This window comes from Oncorhynchus tshawytscha, linkage group LG19 (genome assembly GCF_018296145.1).
Source record: "Oncorhynchus tshawytscha isolate Ot180627B linkage group LG19, Otsh_v2.0, whole genome shotgun sequence".
Lineage (NCBI taxonomy): Eukaryota > Metazoa > Chordata > Actinopteri > Salmoniformes > Salmonidae > Oncorhynchus > Oncorhynchus tshawytscha.
This window is the reverse complement of record NC_056447.1, coordinates 54,192,304-54,208,945: the sequence shown is the minus strand read 5'-3', so window position 1 is coordinate 54,208,945 and position 16,642 is coordinate 54,192,304. Positions and strand designations below refer to the sequence as shown.

The 16,642-nt window shown below is 47.1% G+C and overlaps 1 protein-coding gene across 2 annotated transcripts in view; it reads left to right on the top strand.

Annotated features, from left to right (window-relative positions):
- LOC112251445 (tumor protein p53-inducible protein 11) overlaps positions 1–16,642 on the top strand; it is a 94,946-nt gene that overhangs the window by 75,367 nt on the left and 2,937 nt on the right. For both annotated transcript variants that reach the window (XM_042301900.1, XM_042301899.1), the window contains 3 exons: positions 12,368–12,426; positions 12,541–12,589; positions 14,127–14,223. In XM_042301900.1, coding sequence (XP_042157834.1) covers positions 12,368–12,426; positions 12,541–12,589; positions 14,127–14,223 — 205 coding nt within the window. The remainder of the gene's footprint in view (positions 1–12,367; positions 12,427–12,540; positions 12,590–14,126; positions 14,224–16,642) is intronic.

The window sequence follows — 16,642 nt, the reverse complement described above, 5'->3', positions numbered from 1 at the left end:
TTCTTCTCCTCCCGTTTCTTCTCCTCCTCCCGTTTCTTTCCTCCTCCGTTTCCCGTTTCTTCTCCTCCCGTTTCTTCTTCTCCTCCGTTTCTTCTCCTCTTTCTCCGTTTCTTCTCCTCCCGTTTCTTCTCCTCTTCCTCCCGTTTCTCCGTTTCTCCCGTTTCTTCTCCTCCCGTTTCTCCCGTTTCTTCTCCCCTCCCGTTTCTTCTCCTCCTCCCGTTTCTTCTCCTCTTTCTCCCGTTTCTCCGTTTCTTCTCCTCTTTCTCCGTTTCTTCTCCTCTTTCTCCGTTTCTTCTCCTCCTCCCGTTTCTCCGTTTCTTCTCCTCTTTCTCCCGTTTCTTCTCCTCTTTCTCCCGTTTCTTCTCCTCCTCCCGTTTCTCCGTTTCTTCTCCTGCTCTCCGTTTCTCCCGTTTCTTCTCCTGCTTCTCCCGTTTCTTCTCCTCTTTCTCCCGTTTCTTCTCCTCTTTCTCCCTTTTCTTCTCCTCCGTTTCTTCTCCTCTTTCTCCCGTTTCTCCCGTTTCTTCTCCTCCTCCCGTTTCTTCTCCTCCTCCCGTTTCTCCTGTTTCTTCTCCTCCTCCTCCCGTTCTTCTTCTCCTCCTCCCGTTTCTCCTCCTCCTCCCGTTTCTCCTCCTCCTCCCGTTTCTTCTCCTCCTCCTCCCGTTTCTTCTCCTCCTCCTCCCGTTTCTTCTCCTTTCTCCCGTTTCTTCTCCTCTTTCTCCGTTTCTTTCTCCTCCTCCTTCTCCCGTTTCTTCTTCTCCTCCTCCTCCTTCCCGTTTCTTTTCTCCCGTTTCTTCTCCTCTTCCTCCGTTTCTTCTCCTCCTCCCGTTTCTTCTCCTCTTTCTCCCGTTTCTCCGTTTCTTCTCTTTCTCCGTTTCTTCTCCTCTTTCTCCGTTCCTCCCGTTTCTTCTCCTCCTCCCGTTTCTCCGTTTCTTCTCCTGCTTCTCCCGTTTCTCCCGTTTCTTCTCCTGCTTCTCCGTTTCTTCTCCTCTTTCTCCGTTTCTTCTCCTCTTTCTCCCTTTTCTTCTCCTCCCGTTTCTTCTCCTCATTTCTCCGTTTCTCCCGTCTTCTTCTCCTCTTTGTCTCCGTGATTTTCTCCTCCTCCCGTTTCTCCTGTTTCTTCTCCTCCTCCTTGTTCTTCTCCTTTTCCTCCTCCCGTTTCTCCTCCTCCTCCTGTTTCTTCTCCTCCTCCTCCGTTTCTCCTCTTTCTCCCGTTTCTTCTCCTCCTTCTCCCGTTTCTTCTTCTCCTCCTCCTCCCGTTTCTCCGTTTCTTCTCCTCCTCCCGTTTCTCCCGTTTCTTCTTCTCTTCCTCCCGTTTCTCCGTTTCTTCTCCTCCTGTTTCTTCTCCTCCTCTCCGTTTCTTCTCCGTTTCTTCTCCTCTTTCTCCGTTCCTCCCGTTTCTTCTCCTCCTCCCGTTTCTCTCCGTTTCTTCTCCTCTTTCTCCCGTTTCTTCTCCTCTCCCGTTTCTCCCGTTTCTGTTTCTCCTCCTCCCGTGTCTCCTCCTCCTCCCGTTTCTCCTGTTTCTCCCCTCCGTTTCTCCCGTTTCTCCTGTTTCTTCTCCTCCTCCCGTTTCTTCTCCTCCTTCTCCGTTTTCTTCTCCTCCTCCTCCCGTTTCTTCTCCCCGTTTCTTCTCCTCCTCCCGTTTCTCTTCTCCTCCCGTTCCTCCGTTTCTTCTCTCCTCCTCCCGTTTCTCCTCCTCCTCCCGTTTCTCCCGTTTCTTCTCCTCCTCCTCCCGTTCTCGTTTCTTCTTCTCCTCCTCCCGTTTCTCGTTTCTTCTCCTCCCGTTTCTCCGTTTCTTCTCCTCCCGTTTCTTCGTTTCTCCTGTTTCTTCTTCTCCTCCCGTTCTTCTTCCTCCTCCCGTTTCTTCTTCTCCTCCCGTTTCTCCTCCTCCCGTTTCTTCTCCTCCTCCGTTTCTTCTCCTCCTCCCGTTTCTCCCGTTTCTTCTCCTCCGTTTCTCCTGTTTCTTCTCCTCCTCCCGTTTCTTCTCCTCCTCCTCCCGTTTCTTCTCCTCCTCCCATTTCTCCTCCTCCTCCCGTTTCTCCCATTTCTTCTCCTCCGTTTCTCTCCGTTTCTCCTGTTTCTTCTCCTCCCCCCGTTTCTTCTCCTCCTCCTCCCGTTTCTTCTCCTCTTCTCCTCCCGTTTCTTTCTCCTCCTCCCGTTTCTCATCCTCCTCCCTTTCTCCCGTTTCTTCTCCTCCTCCTCCCGTTTCTTTCTCCTCTCCGTTTCTTCTCCTCCTCTCCTCCCGTTTCTTCTCCTCCTCCTCCTCCCGTTTCTTCTCCTCCGTTTCTTCTCCTCCCGTTTCTTTCTCCTCCCGTTTCTTCTCCTCCCGTTTCCTCCTCCCGTTTCTTCTTCTCCGTTTCTCCTCCCCGTTTCTTCTTCTCCTCCTCCCGTTTCTTCTTCTCCCGTTTCTTCTCCTCCCGTTTCTCCGTTTCCTCCTCCCGTTTTCTCCTCCTCCCGTTTCTCCTGTTTCTTCTCCTCCCGTTTTTCTCCCGTTTTTCTCCGTTTCTTCTCCTCCCGTTTCTTCTCCTCCTCCCGTTTCTCCCGTTTCTTCTCCTCCTCCCATTTCTCCTCCTCCTCCCGTTTCTCCCATTTCTTCTCCTCCCGTTTCTCCTGTTTCTTCTCCTCCTCCCGTTCTTCTCCTCCTCCTCCCGTTTCTCCGTTTCTTCTCCTCCCGTTTCTTCTCCTCCTCCCGTTTCTCCCGTTTCTCATCCTCCTCCCGTTTCTCCGTTTCTCATCCTCCTCCCATTTCTCCCGTTTCTTCTCCTCCTCCTCCTCCCGTTTCTTTCTCCTCCTCCCGTTTCTTCTCCTCCTCCTCCCGTTTCTTCTCCTCCTCCTCCTCCCGTTTCTTCTCCTCCTCCTCCTCCCGTTTCTTCTCCTCCTCCTCCTCCCGTTTCTTCTCCTCCTCCTCCTCCCGTTTCTTCTCCTCCTCCTCCTCCCGTTTCTTCTCCTCCTCCTCCTCCCGTTTCTTCTCCTCCTCCTCCTCCCGTTTCTTCTCCTCCTCCTCCTCCGTTTCTTCTCCTCCTCCTCCTCCCGTTTCTTCTTCTCCTCCTCCTCCCGTTCTTCTCCTCCTCCTCCCGTTTCTCCCGTTTCTTCTCTTTCTCCCGTTTCTCCTTCTCCTCCCGTTTCTCCCGTTTCTCCTCCTCCTCCCGTTTCTCCCGTTTCTCCTCCTCCTCCCGTTTCTCCCGTTTCTCCTCCTCCTCCCGTTTCTCCCGTTTCTTCTCCTCCTCCCGTTTCTTCTCCTCCTTCTCCGTTTCTTCTCCTCCTCCTCCCGTTTCTCCTCCTCCCGTTTCTTCTCCTCCTCCTCCCGTTTCTTCTCTCCCGTTTCTTCTCCTCCCGTTTCTTCTCCTCCCGTTTCTTCTCCTCCCGTTTCTTCTCCTCCCGTTTCTTCTCCTCCCGTTTCTTCTCCTCCCGTTTCCTCCTCCGTTTCTTCTCCTCCGTTTCTTCCCGTTTCTTCTCCTCCGTTTCTTCTCCTCCCGTTTCTTCTCCTCCGTTTCTTCTCCTCCGTTTCTTCTCCTCCGTTTCTCCTCCCGTTTCTTCTCCTCCCGTTTCTTCTCCTCCTCCTCCTCCCGTTTCTTCTCCTCCGTTTCTTCTCCTCCTCCTCCTCCCGTTTCTTCTCCTCCCGTTTCTTCTCCTCCCGTTTCTTCTCCTCCCGTTTCTTCTTCTTCTCCTCCCGTTTCTTCTCCTCCCGTTTCTTCTCCTCCCGTTTCTTCTCCTCCCGTTTCTTCTCCTCCGTTTCTTCTCCTCCGTTTCTTCTCCTCCCGTTTCTTCTCCTCCCGTTTCTTCTCCTCCGTTTCTTCTCCTCCCGTTTCTTCTCCTCCCCGTTTCTTCTCCTCCCGTTTTTCTTCTCCTCCTCCCGTTTCTTCTCCTCCTCCTCCTCCGTTTCTTCTCCTCCCGTTTCTTCTCCTCCCGTTTCTTCTCCTCCGTTTCTTCTCCTCCCGTTTCTTCTCCTCCCGTTTCTTCTCCTCCTCCGTTTCTTCTCCTCCCGTTTCTTCTCCTCCTCCCCGTTTCTTTCTCCTCCTCCTCCCGTTTCTTCTCCTCCGTTTCTTCTCTCCTCCCCCGTTTCTTCTCCTCCCGTTTCTTCTCCTCTTTCTCCGTTTCTTCTCCTCCCGTTTCTTCTCCTCTTCCTCCTTTCCTCCCGTTTCTTCTCCTCCCGTTTCTTCTCCTCTCCTCCTCCGTTTCTTCTCCTCCCGTTTCTTTCTCCTCCTCCTCCCGTTTCTTCTCCTCCGTTTCTTCTCCTCCCGTTTCTTCTCCTCCTCCGTTTCTTCTCCTCCCGTTTCTTCTCCTCCGTTTCTTCTCCTCCGTTTCTTCTCCTCTTTCTCCGTTTCTTCTCCTCCGTTTTTCTTCTTCCTCCGTTTCTCCGTTTCTCGTTTCTCCTCCGTTTCTTCTTCTCCTCCCGTTTCTTCTCCTCCCGTTTCTTCTCCTCCCGTTTCTTCTCCTCCCGTTTCTTCTCCTCTCCGTTTCTTCTCCTCCCGTTTCTTCTTCTTCCTCCTCTCCGTTTCTTCTCCCCTCCGTTCCTCCCGTTTCTTCTCCTCTTTCTCCCGTTTCTCCGTTTCTTCTCCTCCTCCGTTTCTTCTCCTCCTCCCGTTTCTCCGTTTCTTCTCCCGTTTCTTCTCCTCCGTTTCTTCTCGTTTCTCCCGTTTCTTTCTCCTCCCGTTTCTTCTCTCCTCCCGTTTTTCTCCTCTTTCTCCCGTTTCTTCTCCTCTTTCTCCCGTTTCTTCTCCTCTTTCTCCCTTTTCTTCTCCTCCCGTTTCTTCTCCTCTTTCTCCCTTTCTCCCGTTTCTTCTCCTCCTCCCGTTTCTTCTCCTCCTCCGTTTCTCCTGTTTCTTCTCCTCCTCCCGTTCTTCTCCTCCTCCTCCCGTTTTTCTTCTCCTCCGTTTCTTCTCCTCCCGTTTCTTCTCCTCCCGTTTCTTCTCCTCTCCTCCCGTTTCTCGTTTCTCCCGTTTCTTCTCCCGTTTCTTCTCTCTCCTCCCGTTTCTCCTTTCTCCCGTTTCTTCTCCTCCTTCTTCTCCCGTTTCTTCTCCTCCTTCTCCGTTTCTTCTCCTCCGTTTCTTCTCCTCTTCCTCCCGTTTCTTCTTCTCCGTTTCTTCTCCTCCGTTTCTTCTCCTCTTCCTCCCGTTTCTCCGTTTCTTCTCCCCGTTCCTCCCGTTTCTTCTCCTCTTTCTCCGTTTCTCCGTTTCTTCTCCTCTTTCCCGTTTCTTCTCCTCCTCCGTTTCTCCGTTTCTTCTCGTTTCTCCGTTTCTCCGTTTCTTCTCCGTTTCTCCGTTTCTTCTCCTCTTTCTCCCGTTTCTTCTCCTCCTTCTCCGTTTCTTCTCCTCTTTCTCCCGTTTCTTCTCCTCTTTCTCCCGTTTCTTCTCCTCTTTCTCCCTTTTCTTCTCCTCCGTTTCTTCTCCTCTTTCTCCCGTTTCTCCCGTTTCTTCCTCCTCCCGTTTCTTCTCCTCCTCCCGTTTCTCCTGTTTCTTTCTCCCCTCCCGTTCTTCTCCTCCTCCTCCCGTTTCTTCTCCTTTCTCCCGTTTCTTCTTCTCCCGTTTCTTCTCCTCCCGTTTCTTCTCCTCTTCCTCCCGTTTCTCCGTTTCTCCGTTTCTTCTCTCCCGTTTCTTCTCCTCTTCCTCCCGTTTCTCCCGTTTCTCCGTTTCTTCTCCTCCCGTTTCTTCTCCGTTTCCTCCCGTTTCTCCCGTTTCTTCTCCTCCCGTTTCTTCTCCTCTTCCTCCCGTTTCTCCCGTTTCTCCCGTTTCTTCTCCTCCCGTTTCTTCTCCTCTTCCTCCCGTTTCTCCCGTTTCTTCTCCCCTCCCGTTTCTCCCGTTTCTTCTCCTCTTTCTCCCGTTTCTCCCGTTTCTTCTCCTCTTTCTCCGTTTCTTCTCCTCTTCTCCGTTTCTTCTCCGTTTCTTCTCCCGTTTCTTCTCCTGTTTCTCCGTTTCTTCTCCTGCTTCTCCCGTTTCTTCTCCTGCTTCTCCGTTTCTTCTCCTGCTTCTCCGTTTCTTCTCCTCTTTCTCCCGTTTCTTCTCCTCTTTCTCCCGTTTCTTCTCCTCTTTCTCCCTTTTCTTCTCCTCCGTTTCTTCTCCTCTTTCTCCCGTTTCTCCGTTTCTTCTCCTCCTCCCGTTTCTTCTCCTCCTCCCGTTTCTCCTGTTTCTTCTCCTCCTCCTCCCGTTCTTCTCCTCCTCCTCCCGTTTCTTCTCCTCCTCCTCCCGTTTCTTCTCCTCCTCCTCCGTTTCTTCTCCTCCTCCTCCCGTTTCTTCTCCTCCTCCTCCCGTTTCTCCTCTTTCTCCCGTTTCTTCTCCTCCTTCTCCCGTTTCTTCTCCTCCTTCTCCCGTTTCTTCTTCTCCTCCTCCTCCCGTTTCTTCTCCTCCTCCCGTTTCTCCCGTTTTTCTTCTCCTCCTCCCGTTTCTCCCGTTTCTTCTCCTCCTCCCGTTTCTTCTCCTCCTCCGTTTTCGTTTCTTCTCCTCTTTCTCCCGTTTCTCCCGTTTCTTCTCCCGTTTCTCCGTTTCTTCTCCTCTTTCTCCGTTTCTTCTCCTGTTTCTCCGTTTCTTCTCCTGCGTTTCTCCGTTTCTTCTCCTGCTTCTCCGTTTCTTCTCCTGCTTCTCCCGTTTCTTTCTCCTGTTTCTTCTCCCGTTTCTTCTCCTCTTTCTCCCGTTTCTTCTCCTCTTTCTCCGTTTCTTCTCCTCTTTCTCCCTTTTCTTCTCCTCCGTTTCTTCTCTTTCTCTCTTCTCCTCTTTCTCCCGTTTCTTCCTCTTCTCCTCCTCCTCCCGTTTCTTCTCCTCCTCCCGTTTCTCCTGTTTCTTCTCCTCCTCCTCCCGTTCTTCTCCTCCTCCTCCCGTTTCTTCTCCTCCTCCTCCCGTTTCTTCTCCTCCTCCTCCCGTTTCTTCTCCTCCTCCTCCCGTTTCTTCTCCTCCTCCTCCCGTTTCTCCTCTTTCTCCCGTTTCTTCTCCTCCTTCTCCCGTTTCTTCTCCTCCTTCTCCGTTTCTTCTTCTCCTCCTCCTCCCGTTTCTTCTCCTCCTCCCGTTTCTCCCGTTTCTTCTCCTCCTCCCGTTTCTCCGTTTCTTCTCCTCCTCCGTTTCTTCTCTCCTCCTCCCGTTTCTTCTCTCTTTCTCCCGTTTCTCCGTTTCTTTCTCTTTCTCCGTTCCTCCCGTTTCTTCTCCTCCTCCCGTTTCTCCGTTTCTTCTCCTCTTTCTCCCGTTTCTTCTCCTTCTCCGTTTCTTCTCCTTCTTCTCCCTTTTCTCCGTTTCTTCTCCTGCTTCTCCCGTTTCTCCTGCTTCTCCCGTTTCTCCCGTTTCTTCTCCTGCTTCTCCGTTTCTTCTCCTCCTTCTCCCGTTTCTTCTCCTCTTTCTCCCGTTTCTTCTCCCTTTTCTTCTCCTCCCGTTTCTTCTCCTCTTTCTCCCGTTTCTTCTCCCTTTTCTTCTCCTCCCGTTTCTTCTCCTCTTTCTCCCGTTTCTCCCGTTTCTTCTCCTCCTCCCGTTTCTTCTCCTCCTCCCGTTTCTCCTGTTTCTTCTCCTCCTCCTCCCGTTCTTCTCCTCCTCCTCCCGTTTCTTCTCCTCCTCCTCCCGTTTCTTCTCCTCCTCCTCCCGTTTCTTCTCCTCCTCCTCCCGTTTCTTCTCTCCTCCTCCTCCCGTTTCTCCCGTTTCTTCTCCTCCTTCTCCCGTTTCTTCTCCTCCTCCTCCCGTTTCTTCTCCTCCTCCCGTTTCTCCCGTTTCTTCTCCTCCTCCTCCTCCCGTTTCTCCTCTTTCTCCCGTTTCTTCTCCTCCTTCTCCCGTTTCTTCTTCTCCTCCTCCTCCCGTTTCTCCTCCTCCTCCCGTTTCTTCTCCTCTTTCTCCCGTTTCTCCCGTTTCTTCTCCTCTTTCTCCCGTTCCTCCCGTTTCTTCTCCTCCTCCTGTTTCTCCCGTTTTCTTCTCCTCTTTCTCCCGTTTCTTCTCCTCATCCCGTTTCTCCGTTTCTTCTCCACATCCCGTTTCTCCCGTTTCTTCTCCTCCTCCTCCCGTTTCTTCTCCTGCTTCTCCCGTTTCTTCTCCTGCTTCTCCGTTTCTTCTCATCCTCCCGTTTCTCCGTTTCTTCTCATCCTCCCGTTTCTCCCGTTTCTTCTCCTTTTCCTCCCGTTTCTCCCGTTTCTTCTCCTCTTCCTCCCGTTTCTCCCGTTTCTTCTCCTCTTCCTCCCGTTTCTCCCGTTTCTTCTCCTCTTCCTCCCGTTTCTCCCGTTTCTTCTCCTCTTCCTCCCGTTTCTCCGTTTCTTCTCCTCTTCCTCCCGTTTCTCCCGTTTCTTCTCCTGTTTCTCCCGTTTCTTCTCCTCCCGTTTCTTCTCCTCCCGTTTCTTCTCCTCTTTCTCCCGTTTCTTCTCCTTCTCCTGTTTCTTCTCCCTTTTCTTCTCCTCCAGTTTCTCCCGTTTCTTCTCCTCCTCCCGTTGCTTCTCCTCCTCCCGTTTCTACTGTTTCTTCTCCTCCTCCTCCCGTTTCTCCTGTTTCTTCTCCTCCCGTTTCTCCTGTTTCTCCTCCTCCCGTTTCTCCTGTTTCTTCTCCTCCCGTTTCTCCTGTTTCTTCTCCTCCTCAGCCAAGTCCTTTGCTTTTCCTCTTGTTATATAATTCTCAAGCCAATTCTAAAGTCATACTGTTAGATAACACAGGCATGTGTATGCTCTGCTTAGGCTCATGTTAGGACTGGCTACACACCAGAATCCCCACCTTATCTTCCTGTCTTTGCATGTACCCACTTCCTGTCTTTGCATGTACCCACTTCTTGCCTTTGCATGTACCCACTTCATGTACCTACTTCCTGTCTTAAAGAGATTCTCCAGTACTTGTGTATACTTTTTAGCCAGTAGTGCTAGAAGTAGAGCTCACGAGCCAAAAGGGGTCCCTGAAAAATGGTGAACAGCGTCACATGTGAGCAGATATGAGCACCGCGTGATTTCTCTCGCTCTCCGCTCTGCTGTGTGTGCATCGTGCTAGCTGTCACTCTCAAATGGCGAAGCGGCTGAAGCTCATTGGCTAGAACTTTTTAATTGCTAGGGGGGCTGACCCAAATGTCACGGCACAGTTTCCAGAAAAGCATTCGCTTTCGAACGAGGGATTTCTTGCCGTTTTTAAAAGGTTTTTACCAGCTCAGTCAGGTTAAGACCAGTGATTTTTATTTTTCCCAAGTACCCCAAAACCTGCCACAGGCAGCGAGAGCCAACCAGGCAGCGAGAGCCAACCAGGCAGCGAGAGCCAACCAGGCAGCGAGAGCCAACCAGGCAGCGAGAGCCAACCAGGCTGGGCAAAGGCTTCCGTTTCACTGGACGGTGGAATACAGTGGTCGTGGCTGGAGAGATTAGGGCTGGACACTCTGGCTCTTATCTTTTCCCTTTCCGCTGCAATTTAGACTCCTTATTTTTCCCATTTCCTCCCTCTGTTATTTTTGTGATTTGAACATCCCAAAATGAGATGGCCATATGAAGCCACTTCAGTCCTTCTCATCTCTCTTAGATTGTGTATTTGTCCCTTGGGGGGTCTATTCTCATAGATGAGAAGTAAAGAGATTTCCGAGAGATTCTGGAGAGGCATTACTGTAATGTAAAGTCACGTCTCCAACAACGCTACCTCTCGAGGTAGCGCACGACACGCGCCTGACAGTTCCCCCCCCCCCATCTAAGAAGGGCAGTGTAAACACAATTGTCTATTTTGAGCTCAACATTCATACCGTAAAAATACTAATAGCAGAGCAATGTTTTTGAAACAGCTGAAATTTATAGACATTCATTGTATTTCAGACATGTTTTATTGAGTTTCCACCTGAAATTGCTAGAAGGGTGTGATTGCGGACCACAATTCTGGGCGTTCCTTTAATCCCAGCCCCTGTGTTAATCCCAGCCCCTGTGTTAATCCCAGCCCCTGTGTTAATCCCCTGTGTTAATCCTAGCCCCTGTGTTAATCCCCTGTGTTAATCCCCTGTGTTAATCCCAGCCCCTGTCTCCATAGGAGGCCTATTGCTTCTTGCTAGGCAGTCATTGTAAATAAGAGTTTGGTCTTAAATTACTTGCTTGGTTAAATAAAGGCTAAAGAAAAAATATTTTCTGCATTTGCAGGACCCCCTTTTTTTCTACTTCTATTGGTCCATTTTTATGTTACAACTCTGGTAAACAGGCAGGAGGCAGGGCTTGACAGTAGGTGGTGTCAATTCACCATAACTTTGGATGCCAACTGCCAATTTAACCCCACAGAAGAAGGGGTGGAGTCTCTTTCTCTCTCTCATGGACTCTCTGTAGAGTGAGTGAGAGTCTCTAGAGTGTGTGAGCGTATTTGAGAGACTCAGACAATCACCAGTGAACCCTGTTCTGTTCTGGGCAGTTTTCATTGTCCTGACAACCTCAAACCCTTCAAGTTCAAATGCGTAACGTCATCCGCACAGCTCGGGGTCCTGTTCCCCTTTGGGCATATTGATTTCTGTCTGAAATAACAGACCTAATTCATCACTGGTCCAGTCTTGTCTCATCGCTGCAACTCCCGTACGCACTCGGGAGAGGCGAAGGTCGAGAGCCGTGCCTCTTTAGGAAACACGACCCTGCCAAGCCACACTGCTTCTTCACACACTGCTTGCATTACCCAGAAAAATGACTTGTGTCCTGCACAAAGTAGATGTCCTAACCGACTTGCCAAAACTATAGTGTGTTAACAAGACATTTGTGTAGTGGTTGAAAAAACGAGATTTAATGACTCCAACCTAAGTGTATGTAAACTTCCGACTTCAACTGTACATACAGACACACACCTGCCCAGTTCCTACTGCCGATTTAAAGCTTGATATGAATTCATGTCAGTGAAGTATCATGGGTTCTTCACTAAAAGACCATCTTATAGACTAATAAAATAGCAATGAATCTTCTGTAAAGTTGTTTTTGCTTTTTCCGCAGTGATGACGTAATGCTTTGTGCTGGGTTCTATTATTTGTTACTTTTACTTGTTACTTTTATTTCTTATTCGTATTTAAAAAAAATATATATATATAAATAAAAAAAATGTATATTAAAAAATATATATATATATATAAAAAAAATTATATATAAAAAAAAAATATATATAACATATAAATATATATATAAAAATATATATAAAAATATATATATATAATTTTTTTATATATATATATAATTTTTATATATATATATTATATATATAATTTTTATATATATATATATATATATATATATATATTATATTATTTATATATATATATTATATTATATTATTTATATATATATATTATATTATATATATATATATCATATTATTTATATTATTTATATATATATATATATATCATATTATTTATATATATATTATATTATTTATATATATATTATATTATTTATATATATATTATATTATTTATATATATATTATATTATTTATATATATATATATATTATATTATTTATATATATTATATTATTTATATATATATATATATTATATTATTTATATATATTATATTATTTATATATTATTTATATATATATATATATTATATTATTTATATATATATATTATATTATATATATATATATATTATATTATATATATATATATTATATTATATATATATATATTATATATATATATATATATATATATTATATTATATATATATATATATATTTTTATATACATATAATATTTTTATATATATATATATTTATATTTTTTATATATATATATATATATATATTTTATATATATTTTTTAAACTGCATTGTTGGTTAGGGACTATTTAAGCATTTCACTGTGATACCTGTTGTATTCAACACATCCGACTAATACAGTAGATTTTATTTGTCTGTTTTTAAGGATCATGTGAATTTTATTAGCATTTATAGACACTTTGCAGGGAAGCATGTATACTGCATGTGTCTTCAGTTTAGGGTTAGTTACTGTAATGAGGCATTGGCTCTGTAAATGTTTGGTATGAAATGTACTCATGTCGTGCCATCTGTGTTGACATGCTGGGTTCCACAATGCTGCACAGAATTTAGTTCATTTATGACTAAACAATCATCTGATGTGTTATCCTCATTAGGTGCGTGGGCGACGTCCCCCATTAGGGGCGTGGGCTCTATCAATGTAAAGCTCCATTCTTTGTCTGTGACGCATGGGGTGTGTGTATGGGTGATGAAGAGCTAATTAGTGCTAAATAATCGATTTTTCTGTTAAATATAGTTTGTGATTAATTCAAGACCTTGTTGATGGGGTATCTGCTTCCGTGTGTTTTTGTTTTTCATTTTATTTTATGTGGTGTCTGCTTCCTCTTCATCTGTCAGGTTCCTCCTCGATAGACCTATAACTAGCTCTAATTAGAAAACGTCTTAATGATCCACTCTTTCTATTTCTGTCTCTCTCTCTCTCTCTCCTCACAGCTCAGTCAGATGCTGGGGAACGACATCAAGTATCAGGTGCGAGAGCCTGTTGGTCTAAGGTGAGAGAACACACCAGAGGGGAGGGGGGGGTATAATTTTACTGTCATATGATCAATCTATTTTAATTGCAGTTTTGGGTAAATCAATCTCTGTATGTAATTGTCTCTCTACAGGCTCTGGATCGCCATCTCTGCGTTTGCCTTCACAGTTATGGCCTTGATGGTGAGTGTCTCGATGACCTGGGTTCTAGCCACGCTCAAACTTCTGCAATGATGATTCTGATGTATAGAGAGTCACATTGGCCGTTTAGAGCCCAGAGGAGCGGTTTAGAGCCCAGAGGAGCAGTTTAGAGCCCAGAGGAGCGGTTTAGAACTATAGGGTGTGTGTGTGTGTGTGTGTCAAGACTTAAAAAAAAAAGTATTTTACATCAAACATCACACCGTTAAGGGAAATCTACAGTACCAGTCAAAGGTTTGGACGCCTACTCATTCCAGAGTTGTAAAAAAACATTTAAAACTATTTTCTACATTGTAGAATTAAGGGAAAGGGGGGGGATACCTAGTCAGTTGTACAACTGAATGAATTCAACTGAAATGTGTCTTCCACATTTAACCCAACCCCTCTGAATCAGAGAGGTGCAGGGGGCTGCCTTAATCAACATCCACGTCTTCAGCACCCTGGGGAACTGTGGGTTATAATGAAGACCTCAAAACTATGAAATTACACATATGGAATCATGTAGTAACCAAAAAAGTGTTAAACAAATGAAAATATATCGCTACACGATCTCTATGGGGACACGGCTATGCTATTTCTATGGGGACACTGCTACGCTATCTCAATGGGGACACCGCTATGCTATCTCTCTATGGGGACACCGCTATGCTGTCTCTCTATGGGGACACCGCTACACTATCTCTATGGGGACACCGCTATGCTGTCTCTCTATGGGGACACCGCTACACTCTATGGGGACACTGCTATGCTATGTCTATGGGGACACTGCTATGCTATCTCTATGGGGACACTGCTATGCTATCTCTCTATGGGGACACTGCTATGCTATCTCTCTATGGGGACACTGCTACGCTATCTCTCTATGGGGACACTGCTACGCTATCTCTCTATGGGGACAACTGGGAGGAACAGCTGTGCCTTTGTGCCTAAATTTAAGTGGAGCTGAATTGTCTTCATTATCTAGTAGTGGAGCTGAATGGCCTTACTGGGGGGGAGGACTGGAAGACAAAAATAGTTTTTTTTAATAGTAAATGAAGTTGTCCTCTGTTCAATGCTGGCGGAACTAGCCTGGTGACTTTGGGATAAACAGAACTAGCTTTCTTGGAACGTTAGTTAACACAGCTGCACAGAGCATCGCTGCCTAACCAGAAACTAAACCCCATTGTATTACTACAACGGTTCATGTTGTTCATGTTGCACAGTCTGTTCATTGCTGCTGATGTATTTGAGAGAGGAGCTGGCTGGAGTTGAGAGAGGAGCTGGCTGGAGTTGAGAGAGGAGCTGGCTGGAGTTGAGAGAGGAGCTGGCTGGAGTTGAGAGAGGAGCTGGCTGGAGTTGAGAGAGGAGCTGGCTGGAGTTGAGAGAGGAGCTGGCTGGAGTTGAGAGAGGAGCTGGCTGGAGTTGAGAGAGGAGCTGGCTGGAGTTGAGAGAGGAGCTGGCTGTATTTAGACAGGCAGTGCCCCCCCCCGCTATAGTGGATGCTGTGTAGTATATAAGTGTTGTCCTCTCTCTCTCTCTGCAGGCCCTGGTGTGTCCCAACCAGCTCTATGAGGTGGTGTTTGAAGAAGAGATCAGCAACACCAGCATCTCCATCAGGCTCTATGGAGGAGCACTACTCAGTCAGTACACACACACACACACACACACACACACTGCTATTTCCTTGTGCTGTTCATCTGCATATGGTACGTATACACTGTCTCACACACACACTATATTAGTGTCATCTCTGTCCCTCCCACATGTCCGTGTATTTGGATGCTTCATGCAAGGCCTTCATTGGTATCTCTGTCACCGTCTACATGACCAGTGCACGTGACTAACTGTAGTTTGAGTCGTCATAGAGTGCACGTGACTGACTGTAGTTTGAGTCGTCATAGAGTGCACGTGACTGACTGTAGTTTGAGTCGTCATAGAGTGCACCTGACTGACTGTAGTTTGAGTCGTCATAGAGTGCACGTGACTGACTGTAGTTTGAGTCGTCATAGAGTGCACGTGACTGACTGTAGTTTGAGTCGTCATAGAGTGCACGTGACTGACTGTAGTTTGAGTCGTCATAGAGTGCACGTGACTGACTGTAGTTTGAGTCGTCATAGAGTGCACGTGACTGACTGTAGTTTGAGTCGTCATAGAGTGCACGTGACTGACTGTAGTTTGAGTCGTCATAGAGTGCACGTTAGCACAGAAGAGCAGGACAAAACATCTGTCAGCCAGATATACATGCATGGACAAAATGGACAACGACAATAAAATGTCCGTGCATGTATATTATTAGGGCGGCAGGGTAGCCTAGTGGTTAGAGTGGAGGGGCGGCAGGGTAGACTAGTGGTTATAGAGTGGAGGGGCGGCAGGGTAGCCTAGTGGTTAGAGTGGAGGGCGGCAGGGTAGCCTAGTGGTTATAGAGTGGAGGGGCGGCAGGGTAGCCTAGTGGTTAGAGTGGAGGGCGGCAGGGTAGCCTAGTGGTTATAGAGTGGAGGGGCGGCAGGGCAGCCTAGTGGTTAGAGTGGAGGGGCGGCAGGGTAGCCTAGTGGTTATAGAGTGGAGGGGCGGCAGGGTAGCCTAGTGGTTATAGAGTGGAGGGGCGGCAGGGTAGCCTAGTGGTTATAGAGTGGAGGGGCGGCAGGGTAGCCTAGTGGTTATAGAGTGGAGGGGCGGCAGGGTAGCCTAGTGGTTAGAATGGAGGGGCGGCAGGGTAGCCTAGTGGTTATAGAGTGGCGGGGCGGCAGGGTAGACTAGTGGTTATAGAGTGGAGGGGCGGCAGGGTAGCCTAGTGGTTATAGAGTGGAGGGGCGGCAGGTAGCCTAGTGGTTAGAGTGGAGGGGCGGCAGGGAAGCCTAGTGGTTAGAGTGGAGGGGCGGCAGGGAAGCCTAGTGGTTAGAGTGGAGGGGCGGCAGGGTAGCCTAGTGGTTAGAGTGGAGGGGCGGCAGGGTAGCCTAGTGGTTAGAGTGGAGGGGCGGCAGGGTAGCCTAGTGGTTAGAGTGGAGGGGCGGCAGGGTAGCCTAGTGGTTAAAGCGTTGGACTAGTACCACCACGCCACAGGAATTGTATTGAAGATGAGAATTCATTATTATAGTCGCGTTCATTTGACAATAAATCATGTCAGTCAGTCATTTAATGTTGGGTTGGCGGTGGTCCTCTTCCCTTCAGGGTTCAAATAGTATTTGTTTTCTTTCAAATAGTTTTTGCTATGTTTTTACTTGAGCTTGCCTGGCACCGTAGAACTAATTTGTCTCAAAAGTTGAACCCAGGTCTGTTTCTCTTAACAGGTTATGGTGTCACACCATAGACAGAAAAGTAGAGAGAGCGAGAGAGATCTAGTAAGGTTTATATAACAAGAGATGAACATAAATCCCACTGTATGGTCTTTATGGAGATGTAGTGACATTAACCTGGGATCACTGAGGTCATTATGGAATCAAATTGTATTAGTTACAGGCGTTGAATACAACAGGTGTAGTAGACCTTACTGTGAAATGCTGAATACAACAGGTGTAGTAGACCTTACTGTGAAATGCTGAATACAACAGGTGTAGTAGACCTTACAGTGAAATGCTGAATACAACAGGTGTAGTAGACCTTACTGTGAAATGCTGAATACAACAGGTGTAGTAGACCTTACTGTGAAATGCTGAATACAACAGGTGTAGTAGACCTCACAGTGAAATGCTGAATACAACAGGTGTAGTAGACCTTACAGTGAAATGCTGAATACAACAGGTGTAGTAGACCTTACTGTGAAATGCTGAATACAACAGGTGTAGTAGACCTTACAGTGAAATGCTGAATACAACAGGTGTAGTAGACCTTACAGTGAAATGCTGAATACAACAGGTGTAGTAGACCTTACAGTGAAATGCTGAATACAACAGGTGTAGTAGACCTTACTGTGAAATGCTGAATACAACAGGTGTAGTAGACCTCACAGTGAAATGCTGAATACAACAGGTGTAGTAGACCTTACAGTGAAATACTGAATACAACAGGTATAGTAGACCTCACAGTGAAATGCTGAATACAACAGGTGTAGTAGACCTCACA